The sequence below is a fragment of the Drosophila busckii genome, unplaced genomic scaffold, assembly GCF_011750605.1.
Source record: "Drosophila busckii strain San Diego stock center, stock number 13000-0081.31 unplaced genomic scaffold, ASM1175060v1 chrUn_07, whole genome shotgun sequence".
Taxonomy (NCBI): domain Eukaryota; kingdom Metazoa; phylum Arthropoda; class Insecta; order Diptera; family Drosophilidae; genus Drosophila; species Drosophila busckii.
In genome coordinates, this window is record NW_022872723.1 from 359,339 (window position 1) to 373,527 (window position 14,189).

At 39.2% G+C, this 14,189-nt stretch overlaps 2 protein-coding genes across 5 annotated transcripts; both read right to left on the bottom strand.

Annotated features, from left to right (window-relative positions):
* Positions 1 to 166: 166 nt before the first annotated feature.
* Positions 167 to 13,776, bottom strand: LOC108608297 (serine/threonine-protein kinase grp). Of its 2 annotated transcripts, none has more exons than XM_017999622.2 (7): positions 13,612 to 13,776; positions 5,899 to 6,099; positions 5,323 to 5,546; positions 3,161 to 3,338; positions 2,682 to 2,824; positions 1,785 to 1,994; positions 167 to 1,106 (listed from the first exon to the last, which is right to left on the bottom strand). In XM_017999622.2, exons 2-7 carry the CDS (start codon positions 5,979 to 5,981, stop codon positions 427 to 429), a joined length of 1,518 nt encoding a protein of 505 aa, XP_017855111.1. In that variant the 5' UTR covers positions 5,982 to 6,099; positions 13,612 to 13,776; the 3' UTR covers positions 167 to 426. The 2 variants fall into 2 exon arrangements, with proteins under 2 accessions (XP_017855111.1, XP_017855112.1); XM_017999623.2 differs by lacking the exon at positions 13,612 to 13,776 and adding an exon at positions 9,280 to 9,887.
* On the bottom strand, positions 11,832 to 13,165 carry LOC108608298. 3 transcript variants are annotated; one of them, XM_017999625.2, is made up of 2 exons: positions 13,047 to 13,165; positions 11,832 to 12,754 (listed from the first exon to the last, which is right to left on the bottom strand). In XM_017999625.2, exon 2 carries the CDS (start codon positions 12,735 to 12,737, stop codon positions 12,057 to 12,059), a length of 681 nt encoding a protein of 226 aa, XP_017855114.1. In that variant the 5' UTR covers positions 12,738 to 12,754; positions 13,047 to 13,165; the 3' UTR covers positions 11,832 to 12,056. The 3 variants fall into 3 exon arrangements, with proteins under 3 accessions (XP_017855114.1, XP_017855115.1, XP_017855113.1); XM_017999626.2 differs by having other exon boundaries at positions 11,832 to 12,745; positions 13,057 to 13,160; XM_017999624.2 differs by having other exon boundaries at positions 11,833 to 12,745; positions 13,047 to 13,164.
* Positions 13,777 to 14,189: the final 413 nt, after the last annotated feature.

The following is a 14,189-nucleotide window of genomic DNA, read 5'->3' on the forward strand; positions in this document are numbered from 1 at the left end:
AGTACTTCGAGGATATAAGGATATGAAGAGATTTATGTAAGTTTGGACACCTTAAATTCAAGTACTTTGCTTCAACTTATGATTTTTTATAATATTTGCTTATGCTCTTTGGACCTTGCTATGCACACAAAAAAATCAATTTATTAAAATGTAATCAAAATCATGTACGATTTATTGTTCCATAACGTTTAGCTAACTAAAATACTTTCATTCTAGAGCTACAACCATAACAGTAATAAAAGCTTATTCGATTTGCTTAGGTAACATAAGTCCGAGTGGTTAAAATGTTCTTAAATTTAATAGTGTGATGAATGATAGATAAGCACAATGGAGCTAAAGACAGCCAGACATGTTTCATGATATCCAACAAGATAGCGCATTACAAATATTCAAAACTAATGAAGCGACTTAACTGTAGATTAATAACTAAGGCACCGAGTTGGTTGCAATCGCAATGGGCCAAGTAGTGGGACCCTTGAGCACAATATCCTCAAGCGCGTGCTTGATCTTGATGAACCGACGCTTAAACTCCAGACCACAGCCCTTGGACAACCGGAAGTCGATGAGTATTTTTCCATCCATTTCAATGATATGCGCCTTGAAGACCAAACGTAGCTTGCGACGATCGATGGTCGACACTGTGACCACGCCTTCCTCGCTAACCTTGCACGTGTAGCTGCCCAAGCGCTCTATTGTGCTGACCAAGCGCTTAATGGTGTCATCCCAAAGCGTGGTCACAAAGAAGCGCGTCATACGCCGCACCAAGCGCTGGAAGTAATTCTGAGAGGCGTTCTGAGTCTGGTTCATTTGCGTCGCAAGCAACAAATCGTCCAGCATGGCCGGCTGTGAGAAGCAGTGTATTAGGCGCGCCTCCTGGGCTAGCGCTTGTCGTTCCTCATCCAGACCACAAGCCAAATTATTGCGTGGCCCCGCATCGAATTCCACCTCGCTACCCATAACAGGCATGGGCTGTGAGCAGTAATTTCGCGATATGGAATCGTCCAGATTGTTGCTCAGATGCGCGCTCGACTGCAGTCGCTGTCGCTTAGCTTTGGGGGAGCAAATCTCTAAGGCGGCCGCTGAGTCAACCAGATCATAAGAGCGATCTGTAAGAATAACATATGTACTGTTGGTTATAAAGTTAAAAACACTTGCTCTAGGCAATTAGCGGCAAATCAAATAATAAACAAAGGCAAAACGAAAGCATATGCAAAAACCATTTGGTTTTTGGTAATTAAGCTCTATGGATTATGCAAGCACCATACAGCTAAAATCACCAAAGAGCAAATAATATGCGAAATCAAAAGTTTAAAAATAAAACAACTAAGCATCATTAATGAAAAAAAAAAAAAAAAAAAAGTACTAAACTGTGTGGGTTTTTTTTTTAATTTTTAATTTTTAAATACTTAGTTGTGGTATAAGCTGCAACCTCCAATGCTTTGGTAATCTAGCTTTATGAAGTATTCAAATCTATCATACAGCTAAAGCGCCAAAGCGTCGGCAAAGCAGAAGTCTCTTCCCAGGCGAGTGATCGACCATCGACGAACTGTAACTGTAACGTAACTATTGCTTTGGATGCGGCTCATTTTGCTTAAGCCCATTGCTCTCGTTGTTTTTAGCAGCAAGCGCAGCACAGGCACAGAGCGACCCTCAAGATATGCAAAGCACAAAGGCAATTGAGAGTCACTAAGTACCTGAGCAGCGAACATGCGCTCTCTTGGGAGAAGTTGAGTACACATTTGAGATTGAGCACACATTGAAGGAAAGATGGGTCATTAGCTTACCGTGATCGGCAAACTGCATGTTGCACCATTTGTGATCGAGTATTTTGTCCAGTGTAAGACGAGAGCCTGGAGTGCTGGCCAGCACCTTTCGCAGCAATGAGATGGCCAATGTGTCCAGTTTGCTCCAAGGAGTCTGCGTTTGCCAGCGATCATTGTCCTTCCATGTGATGAACTCTCTGCAACTGGCCGAAGGCTGGTCCCAAGGCAACTCTGTGAGTCAAAGAGTGAGAAAGAGTTCAAGAGATTAACATTTGTAGAGTATGTCTGTATGTGTGTATGGCGTGCATGTGCGTTAAATATGCATGTGGATGACTCTGTTATTGTTGTATTTGTTGTTGTTGTTGTTGTTGGCGGGGGTGCGTTGGCAAGCAATTTAAGCTGGAGCTTTGGTATAAAAGCTTTAGATGATACAAATTACGAAAACAATCTACAGCTAGAATACCAAAGAAACAGCCAAAACGAAAGAGTTGCAGTTTCTTTATACATTTAACATTCATATGAAATGTGGTTAGTTTCATTTGTGTAATATATCATAAAATTTAATATAGGTACTACACTAAACATACATTATATACTAAATATAGTATATGTTGTACATATCATAATTAAAAAATAAAACACTCATGACATCAATTGTTACTGTATGCTAAATGTGCCGTTATGTTGTTTCATAGTGTGCAAGCTTACGAACGAGCGGGTAATAACAGGCAAAGTGCAAGAGGTAAACGCGGTAAAGCAGCAGTGCAGCGATTTCTATTTCATTAACTTGTTTTTTTTTTTTTTTGCAAACACACATACATATGTACAATGATGGAACTGAATTAGCTAACAGCACTTAATAAAATTGATTTGTATTTAGTAGTTGGTGTGGTTGTTGTTAGTGTTGGCTGTACTTACCACCCGCCAGCATTGTGACCAGAATGACGCCACAAGACCAAATATCCGCCGGCTGAGCGTGGTACGGCTTCAGCAGCACCTCCGGCGCCACATACGGCAACGTGCCGCAGCGCTTGTCCAGCAGCCGCTCCTTGCCCTTGCATCTGCACGCACCATCGGCATTGGAAAGAATGCGACAGTTGTGTGAAGGGGTTCACATGAAAGTTTAAGAAAGAGAGCGCAGAGAGCAAAAGACAAGTGCCGTTAGTTATAATATAAGACTCAAAGCATAAGTGAGTAGGCGACAATTCGCTCTCTTTCATTAATTGCACATTGTGCTTACATTACTTCTCTCGCTCTTGATAAAGAGCGAATCTTGTGTTTTTAAGACATGACGACACAATTGCCGTTTATTAGCTATTGGATTTCAAATTTGATTCTTTATATTTTTTCTTTGTCACCTTGTAAGGAGTCCAAAGAAATTAGTTTGTACCTAATACCTAAACATGGTTGCCATTCCAAAGTCAGAGATCTTCACGTTATCATGCTCGTCCAGCAGTAGATTCTCCGGCTTCAGATCGCGATGAGCAATGCCGCGCTGGTGCAAATAGTTTAGCCCGGACAACAGTTGGGTAAAGTAGCGCTGGGCCTCATGTTGGGGCATGCCGATGTCAGGTTCTGTAATTGAATGAAATGTGATTGTTATTTGATTTTACTTAAAGCATAACAAAGAAATGTAGAGTGGCTTTAGCCTATATGAAATCAAGCAGAAATGAAATTATTTACATTTATCCCGGTCATGCCTAAACTAGACTTAAGCTGATATCATTACATTGAAGTTTGAAACAGGAAGCAGCAGCAGCAAAAATAACAAACCAGTAAGTACAGTAAAAGCGAATCGAACAATTCCAGCAGTTAAATGCAATTACCAGTTTCATGAAAATTTTTCGAACACAAACAAAAAGTCCTTATGCCCTGATTATCTGTTTAAATATATGTACATACATACACATGTATTTATGAGGATACTCTAAATGATGGGCCAGGTTTTATAAAATAGAGCAGTCACATTGTCTAGACCTGCCATAGAGCAGACAGCTTTAAGTTCAACAGTCAGAAGTCGGAAGTACATTTGGCATATGAATCGACATAATCAACATGTCGACACAAGCCGGAAGGACCCTTGGCAGAGTGTACCGAGCAATAAGCCGCAGACTTTCGCCTAATTGTTGACTTGACTTTCAAAAAAAAAAAAGAGAGCAGCTTCTCTGCCCAAGCCAATGTCTACAATGCCGACACTCCAGCAATAAGTGAATTGAGACAAGAGTTTGAGTCAAGAAAAATTAAATATCTAAGTATCTCAATTTTAGAAATGCTTTTGTGTGATAAATATATAAATTTAACTAATAAGTACTGAAAATTAAACTAATAATTTTTAGTAATCTAATAAAATATGTCATTCATGATGGATACTTGATATTAAAAGCAACATTACAAATTACAAATAACTTTATACTTATTTTATGTAAAATGTGGTGCAATAGCTAAGCCCAAGAGATGAACGAGAGGGAATGAATTTGAGAGTTGGTAGCGAACTGAATCAAAGAGATAATTTCAATATATGTACACATGTTTACATTCTCAATAAACAAAATATAAGAATGGCAATTTCTAATAAATATCCTCCCCCCAACAAACAGTCAATGAAAAGTCGAAAAGGGAAAATATAAGATGTGCAAATTTACAAGCACGTATGTTGTTTAAGAAAAAACTCTTTCTACTTTTCACTATTAGATTGGGATATCTAATTTTCAAATTGCACTTTGTCTGATTTTTGTTGCCTATCCAACAGGCGCCATTAACAACCGTCCAACTGCTGACACATCTATTCAATCGGCGGTGTGGGGCGGCCATTCAGGCAGGTAATCAATGCAAAAACCCAAGCCCACTTTCCATTAGGCACAACACAATTTCTGCCACACAATTTCTCAGCGCTGACCTTTACAGACTCGAAAGTCTATTTAATGTTTATGGAAATGTCAAACATGCAGCGAACTCCTCTCCTCGTTTTTCCGAGTTCTGTTCTCATGTGTTTCCCAGCACTGACGCGACACATTTGCCAAATTGTCATTTCACATTTAGTTGCTTCTGCTCCTCTCTGTCTCGCTGCAATCAAGATCTCTATCTTGTTACTTTGATTTGTCGTCAGGTTATATGCGCACTCCAATGCTGTCCGCCCACTTTCTTCCTCGTCTGATGTTTTTTGGTCGCACACACTCATTGCACATACACTTGTATATCTGTGCCACATGCCACATGGCTTGTAGGAAAGCCTTTATAAGCTGTAATTGTTGTTTTCGAGCTTTTTTAGCTAAAAGGATCATAAACAAGTTTTCATGTGGAGCTAACGAGTGCAACTTATTCAAATTAGATTACGGCTTTGACACTTGTACACATGCTCTAGACTCAACTCAATTATCAAGCCGAAAAATAAATGTTAACCCCGCAAGAATCGAATATCCCATTCTAATAAAACTTAAATCAAATATTTATACTACAGCGAATTATAATTTGTATATACTAATTAGCAAAGCAAATAAAAATGTAATACAATAATTATTAACGAAGCATTTAATTGTACGAAATTTATTTCTGAACTCACCGATGCGATCGAATAGTTCTCCACCGGCGGCATACTCCAAAAATATATACTCCACATGTCCCTGTGAGCGTTTGCCAAAGAAGCGCAAAATGTGCGTGTCCTGTAGCATCTTTTGAATGCAGACCTCCTTCCGTACTGAGATCACGGCATCGGGATGCTTCTTCAGATCCACCATTTTCATGGCTACAGCTTCGCCAGTCTGACGATTGATCAGTAGCTTCACTCTATGTTGTAAAATGTAAAATATATAAAATAATATAAAATGAGTTTCGAGTTTGTTGATGCATTTTTAATTTGAACTGCATTGTTCTGATGCAACTCCGTCTGTGATTGTGGCTGACTGTGTGTTGACTGCTTCGTGTCAGATTCTGGCCATATTACCAATCTCGTTGTTGCGCTATAATGTTTCGGACATGCGCACACCAACATTGACGAGCGTTAAGTTAAGCTTCAGAAACGGAAATATGCGTTTTCCTTGTGTCATGCAGCATTTCCGGTTTATTGACTTCAACGCGCACACACACAGACTCACACACGCACACGTGCATAAAGAGTGTATTTTTGGGCACTACTCACTCTCCATATGCGCCTTCGCCCAGGGTCTGTGCCAGTGTCCAGCCCTCGACAAATTCACGATTTAATGATGTCGCCGCCGCCATGTTGGTTGATTGCTCGCTTTAGACACTCGTGTACACTCTCTCAGGGCCAATGCTTTAATATCCTGTTGACATATCCATGTATCTTCTGAGACGCTGCTGCACCAGCATAGCGCGTTTTCTAAAATAAATTTAATAATGAAAGTACGGCTATTAGCAATGAAACTTTTTCAATTTTCGTCCCGACTGACGCGCTGCGTTGCGGCGACGTGTTTCGTAAAATTCCACAGCGTTCCTTCGCCGCTGTCATTCACATTTACACTTCATTTCTATTCCGCCCACTCAGTCACCCAGCTATTTACGCATACTAACACATACACAAACCACACACATACATGTGAATGTATGTTATACTAGAGCTGATTGTTGCACACCCTGTGGGGGATGCTGCCGTTGAACTTCGCTTCGTCGTATCCACCAAAGCAGATAGCAAAGGGAACAAACGTTAAATTTTTATGGACGATCCCGCCTTTCATATTTATTCCTTTGGTTCATCTCTGTGATCATTCTGGTTCTCTTCGCTATCACTTCGCGCCGATCTCGATCGCTCCTACTTTACTTCATTCAGGTCCTCCAATTGGCTCAGCGTAAAATAGCAGAGACGAGCAGAGATGAGAGTGCGAAAGCTTTCATCGAAAATGGAGTAGAGAGAGAGAGAGAGATAGAGAGAGATAGCGAGAGAGAACGTTCGATACATGCGCGCTCTTGCTTAACCATTTCATAAGGAAAGAGAGAGCGCGACTTTTTACAACTTTGCTACTTTTCAACTGCGTGGCAAAAATAAGCAATTAATCAGCATTGAAATAAAAGTAAGGCAAAGTTTTAGAGCTACTACACTCACATAAGCTTGTATGCATACTCAAATGCCTCACACTAAATTAATTTGACATTTTCACCATACTTCGTAAATTAAACCAGCACCGCAGATCTGCTCTCAGGCTCTCTTTCTCAGTCTCGCTCTAACTTCCTCTCTGAGTTTGCGCAGCATGAACTTTCAATTTGCCGGTGTTGAGAAAGCTGCGAAGCTCGCAGCAGCAATCCCTCTCTGACTGCGACGCTGGCTGAGCTGTTGCTCTTCTTGTTGGCTTGTTCAACAGGCCACTATTAAACATTTTTTATTATACTCCATTGCACTATATGTTCACACATACACACATACGTGTATGTATATTTGTATGTATAGTATGTATTCGATTTACATTCAACAGAGTGGAATTTCTTTCTGTTCCACACACGCACACACACATGCGTGTGTTTAAATTGCGTTACGCTTTTTATGTGCGTTTTCCACGGCAGCTTCCTTGACTATTTTTAGGCTAGGTAGCATAAAAAGAAATGTAATAAAAAAAAGCTGTACACATACAGATAAAAAGCGCGTCCTTAGGCCATTTTTCTTTATGTACATCTACTTACATATGTATGTATGGTTTTGCATAAAATCAAATTTAAAGCTGGCAAACCTTTTTTACTATATTATCCTAATGCCAATATACAATGGCAAGGCCCAGTCTCCATATATTTTCTCCCTTGTCAATCAGTTAAGCATGTGTTGCGAACTTTAGTTAAAAGAAGAAAAAAAAGACACGTGGGCGTGCCAACACATGTCGCCAAGCCTAAGGCTGTGTGTTGTGGTGAGAGAGGAAACAATTGAACAATTTTTTGTTGGTAATCTTTGGCATCTCTGAGAAAAATTACAAACAAATGAAACAAAAACTTCTATTAGCACACAATGCTTACTTGAGTTTTGATTAATTCCATTGGCTTTTCAAGGAAATTTAAGGAATTTTAGCATTTCAATATTAGACAACTCGCAATTTTAGCTTGGAAAGCTATAGAATATACATATATTTATAAGAAATGCAATTCTTTGCGTTACTTGTGTTTATATTTTCTTTCGCCGTCACTTTATAATGACTTTTCAAATGACAAGCTTGTATTCGAATCTGATATCAAGGCACCATGACATTCGACAAACGCCAAAGGTTTAGTTTGGCTAATATCCAAAGCAGTTAGAGGGCTATGATACACATAAATTAGCCTTTCCAAGCAGAGCCTATCGGCAGCCAGGCTAAAGGGGGAGAAGCAGCAATGTGTCAGCTGGAATAGGTTGCGGCATCCTAAGCAAACAAACGCCAGAGCAAAAATCAAATAAAATTAAAGAGTCAAGCGAAGCGCACACAACGTCCGACATGTCATGATGATGCTTTTACCCTTGGGGCGTGGGTGGGGGCGGCCGACACACTCGCTTTGGCGTAGAGGGGGAAGCAGCGCCATTTTCACGGATTAGTACTAGGGCAAAGCGGGCAAAATACACGAGTTAAAAAAGTCACTAGCCTAGCTGGACAGAGCTTACCCGGACAGCGACCCAAGCGTAGGCAGGTGGGAGGAGGGGGAATATAAAAACTAGTTGAAGAGCGCAAAAGCGAACTAAAAGAAGGGACCAGAAATAAACGATATGTATGTATGTACATACCTGTGTATGTTTGTATGAAGCAAATGCCGGTTTCTGTTTTTGTTTCAGTACTCCTCACAAGACTTGTAATGAATTGCCAACGGCTATAAGCCGAAACGTAATAAAGATGCACAAGATTTAATTATTATCCATAACATGTTGTTTTGGTTAAACCCAAAAAGAATTTTAAAAGTTTCTGGAATTAGTGAAGCTTCCCAGGCGTTCCTTTTTTAAATGTATTTTTTAGTAAGTAGCTCAACGTTTCCTAAAACTAAAACAAATCCCAAGACCTTGCATAAAACCTCGTTACATCAATCTCCCGCTGGTTGGCTTTTGGCTTAGCCCCAGAAAAAAAACTCGCCACAGGCAGTAAGACACTGCATTTGGCTGCTGGGGACTGAGCACAGGCGATAAGGCTAAGCAAATACAAGTTTCGTAAAGTATTTCAATTTGAGCGCAGGTTTGTGTTTTTTTTTTTTTTGTTTGTTTGCTTGTCCGGAACAGGAAAGCCAGAAATAAAAATATATATGTACATTGCCACGACTTAAAAAAAAATCTATAAAGAAAAAGAGTCATAAGGACGGCGGAGGGAGTGTCGGGCGCCGGGGACGGGCTAGCAACAGTGAGAGATGCTGAGGACGGACATATAACAGGCTGGGGCACACCGAGTAGACAGACCAGTGGCCGGACCAGCGTAGCAAGTTTTTTCTGCTGGTTTATTTTAGTTTTTTTTTTCTTTTTTTTCGCAGCCTCTACATGTTTTATTTTTTTGATGATGCGTGTGGGTAAATGAATTCGACAGGCAGCTAAGTAAAAGTTAATTTCATTAGCATTGCAGTTAGTCATTACCTAAATGGAGTCCTTTGTTTCAGAGGCATAGGGTTGAGGTTTCTCCTTGTGCGAAAAGCCGCGCGCGTCTTTGCGTTTTTTTTTTTTGTATCCTTATGACAGCGTTTATTAAAGGCGTCGAACGAAAGAATAGAAGGCGCAGAAAGTTAATTTAAAACCGAACCGAACCGATCCAATGCGAAACGTCGCCAAGCATCACATCGCTTAATTTTTGTTGCTAACTTTTGCCGTCTCGGAGAGCACTCAAAGCATCTCAGAAACATGCAGGCTGTCAACTCGGGAATGCGGAGCGTGGTACACAACAGACGACATAAAAGCCCAACCCGGTAACGTATCGTCGCATGTACATCGTTCGTATTTGTATTTGTATGTATCTATACCGCCAAAGTTTTCGTTCACACGCCCTCCTTAACTCCTGGCCATGCGGTGTGTAATTTGGATTCTGTTGACACAGCCTCATCCTGTGCATTGGCCTAACTAAATACTACTAGTCTGGTTTAATAGTATTATTTTTTGTTGCTATCCTGATGCGCTGCAAGCGATTCGTCCTTGGCAAACGTTGAAACGGTACTGCACCGAACACATTCAACTTTGGTCCAGGCTGCTCGAAACTTCCAGAGAGCGAGAGCACAGCACAGCACGCCAGAGAAGAGAGCTTACGCTTGCGCGCGCCAAAACGGTGGATGCAGTGCAGTCAGCGCTCAACATGTTTTTGGTGGTTGCCTCTAAGTTGATCACACTCTCTTGCTCTCGGTTGCGCTCTCGCTCTAGCTCACTCTTGCTTGCGAGCGCTCCAAACATCTTTCAAGTTTAACTTGGCTGCTCTCAAGTTCAATGTAGTGCAAAAGCAACAACTACGACCACAGCGAAGTAGACGGCACAGCAACAACATAAACGAGACGCAGCCGGCAGCCGGTAAGCGCAGGGCTGTTGCTCCTTTTTATTTCTCTGTATCTTGGCACATACACACTCACACAAATACAAATACCCAAGTAAAAGCACATAAAATTGAATGTGTGCGAATTTATGTTTATATGTATGTATGTAAGTATATTTTTTATTTGGCTGCTGCTTTTGCTACCTTCACTGAAAGAACAGAACACCTTTTCCAAGTTTGTCAACCATACACATACATTTTTTTAAAATTACCTATAGCTGCACAAACACTATTTATGTATACATACATGATTTCAATTAAACGTGGAGACCTAAAACAATATTTTTTAGTTTGCATAAATAAGAGCATTGAATCTTCGTTATACAAAATTTACCCTCATTACATTTTCTTCAGCGCTAACGCAGAAGCTTACAAACATATACTATCCACAGTTAATTAAAACACGGCATTTGTTCACATACATACATACATACATATGCACATACATACCAAACATAAAAAATATTTAGTTACATATATACATATGTACGTTGTGAATTGTCTACCCCAATGGATGCCTTTAATCATACATAAACTCTACATACAAACAAATGCATGTATGCACATACATACATACGTATTCGTAAATCTTCCTGTATGTACAAGCTGCCTATCAGCGTGGTACTTATGCATAAAGACACAAGCCAGCATCCCAAAGCAACAAAACTATGACAAAAGCAAAAATAAATGCAAAAAAGAAAAAGCAATTGACAATGGAAACAAAAGAGTGCGCGGTTGGGAAGGAAACCGAAAACTTGCATTTGGCTTATGGTAAAAACATTGCCTTATATATGTACATATGTATGTACACACACAGACACAAATGTACGTATGTCTGTACACAGATGTGTTTGTTTGTGTACTCTACACATGGGTATGCGTATCTGCTTTGAAGTTTCAGACTCTGCAGCACGGGACTATGACAAAAAATAATAGCAAGTAGAGAAGCTGGGGCGATACATCACGAGAGAATAGCAGCTGACATACTCTGCCTCGCTTACTCACTCGCTCCAATGCTAGACGCCTTGTTGGAGCATATTAGTTATAGCAGCTGTCTGTCTGTCTGCAGTGGTGTGAAGATTACTAAGTTTAATTGATTGTCACGTAAATAAATGACAAATATTTAACAAATTAATAAACAAGCCATACATTAGCATGGCTTGAGTTTTATTCATTAAAAGTGTCTAAAACTGTTTAACGAAGGATGCAACGAATTGAAGATAAATCCAACAATGTTTCCAATAGATACATATACTTTCCAAACTAATTTTTTCAAGATCGACTCTTAATCAAATGTAATATCATATAATATATTTCTGAAAGTAGCGATCATATAGTTCCATATAAATTCTGGAAAATTAAACGGTCGATTTCAATATTAATTGATACAATGATGAGATGTGGATTTCGAGAAAAGAGTTTATTATCTCAAATAGCATTGCCATTACTCAAAAACTAATTTTATTGCAAAAATAATCGTTATGATTATTTAACTTGGGTATTGTAATAATCATTACGAGTACAATTATAAAAAGTTAATGATGTATTTTTTTTAGATTTTTTATAATCGTTATGATTACTTAGTATTGATTATTTAAAAGGTTTTGGTTATGACTTATATAAATATTTGACTCCAACTTATATTAGCTTCATATACTTTAGTATATGTGGATTTGTTTTTTATTACGACTAAATTTAAATTACAGTCTTTATCATTCTGATCTGTAACATTCTGTGATCTTTTGGCAACAGGTAAATTGAAGAAACCTCCATTTGGACTGACAGTACATTTATATGTAATAGATTAGTATGACGCCCGGTTTAATACGTTTTGCCTTGCTTACGTTTTGTTGAGTTGGGATTGGTTTTCAGCTAAACTTTCTTGCAATAATTCATAGGGTATTTCCTCTCCATCTTGACTCTCATCCAAATGAGTCTTGGCAGAAGCGTATAAACTGTTACTGCTTCCAGTTTCGTCGGAGTCCAATGAATTTTGTTTGATGCTGCTGTTCTCTGAACTTCGAACAACACGTTTCTTGCCCGGCTCAAAGAACTTAGGGTCCAGAATAAGAGGAATCCCATTACGCATGTAATGAATTTTCTTGCTTTCCGAGCTACTGTTGCTCTCTGGAGGCCGTGTTAAGCGAACACCGGCCATAGACATCAAGCCGAAATGACGTATCATGGAACGTGCCTCTTTCTCAACAGTGCTTCTGTCTTCCCAATCGGCCATGGTAGCATGTTCGCCCAGTGGCTTTGTGCCCGCAATCTGCTGTAATCGCTCCATCATGGCCAAGCTTGATCGGATCTCCTTCGACTTTTTGCATAGTGGACCTTGTGTGTTCTCAAGTTCTTCATTCCGCTTTGCTCGCCTCTCTAAATAGTCATATGTAGACTGTGGGCGTGGTGCGTATTCCGTTTTACGATTTTCCTCGAATGCAAGCTGACTGTGCAACAAATTTAAGTCCAGCTGCATGCTGACCAAATCATCCTCGAAGTCGGTTGTCGGCACCCACGCCATGATTATTCCTGCATAGTCTATGATTAATACGGACGTCAACATACAAAGCTAACTCAAAGTGCACTCTACGTTTGTAAGTTTTGCCGACATAACCTTATCAATTTTTTTTATGCAGTTGCAAACAAAACACACATATACATACACATGCATATGTACTCTGTATGCAGAGATGCACGTGCATGTAAATATCGTCCACTTTACATGCATACGAACATACATACATATGTATGTATGTATGTACAAATATTTATGATGGCGCGTCAGCAAGTCAAATACAAACATAGAACTACAACATTTGCGGTTAATTACCAATACTTTCCAAGTTGCGTCCCAAAAATCAAAACTTCTGTTTATTAGTTGATATTCTTTATTTCTTGATTCTTAAATTCCAAATAATTTTTTGAGCAGTTTTGCGAATTGAATTTTCCGTTTAGCAGGCAGAGCTGTCAAGTGTCATGTTTATTGCATTGCGCTTGGTCAAATTTAGTCCTTTTTTATTTCAATTTCAGATTTCTCAAACTTACAAATTATAAATTATTTCGGTGGCTCAAAAATCAATATATGCGATAAATATTAGATCATATTGCTATATTAAAATTATAAACATACATGTGTACTTCAACGTGCTAGACCTGTTCGGACAGTAGGCAACTCTATAGCCAATACGCACATACATACATTCATCTCACTCTAACATTAGCAATTGTATGCACACTACAACAAAACGTTGCAAAATTGCGCCAAAAAGTTAAACATAGTAAATTTACAAAGAAAGTATCCAACAGCATGACAATAAAACGGATTTCATTTCAGTGCCTTGACACGCCGGCGAACTTAAAGCATTGCCATTTAACGCAATTAAATTAACACTTACCACTGTGGCAGCCCTTGAGCGGCAGTCTTTTTGCACACCTTCCGGCTTTTCCTTTTGTTTCGGCTTTAAACACACACAAACACAGCTTATATGAAAATATTGAATAGAAAGAAAATGCACTGTTGTCAGAGCATTTTTTGGTTTATTAAACTGCTCAAAATTATAACTTATGGATACAAGTCAGCAAATTTATTTTCTTGTTCTTTTTGTTTTTGTGAATGTTACCGTATATTAGAGTTGTTGTTCGTTCAGAACAAGTTCATATGGGAACACTCGCATTTTGCTCATATGGCAGCACTTTTGACAGTCACGCGTTTACGCGCTATTTCTCACTGTTGTGACCTTCAAATGAAACATCGATAATGCAAACATCGATATCTTGCCCGCTCTAGTTCCTTTGATTATTTATATTTAAATTTAAAACAGCTATTATCTTAAGGTGGAAACTAAGTCTAAGATGCAGACGCAGTTAATGAAAACAACAAGAGCAATTAAGCTAGTATCAATCAAGGATAGTACTTTTTTGTACTGAACTGGCGGTGCGTGTACGGAAAATAGCTGTGTTGTTGAAAATTTAA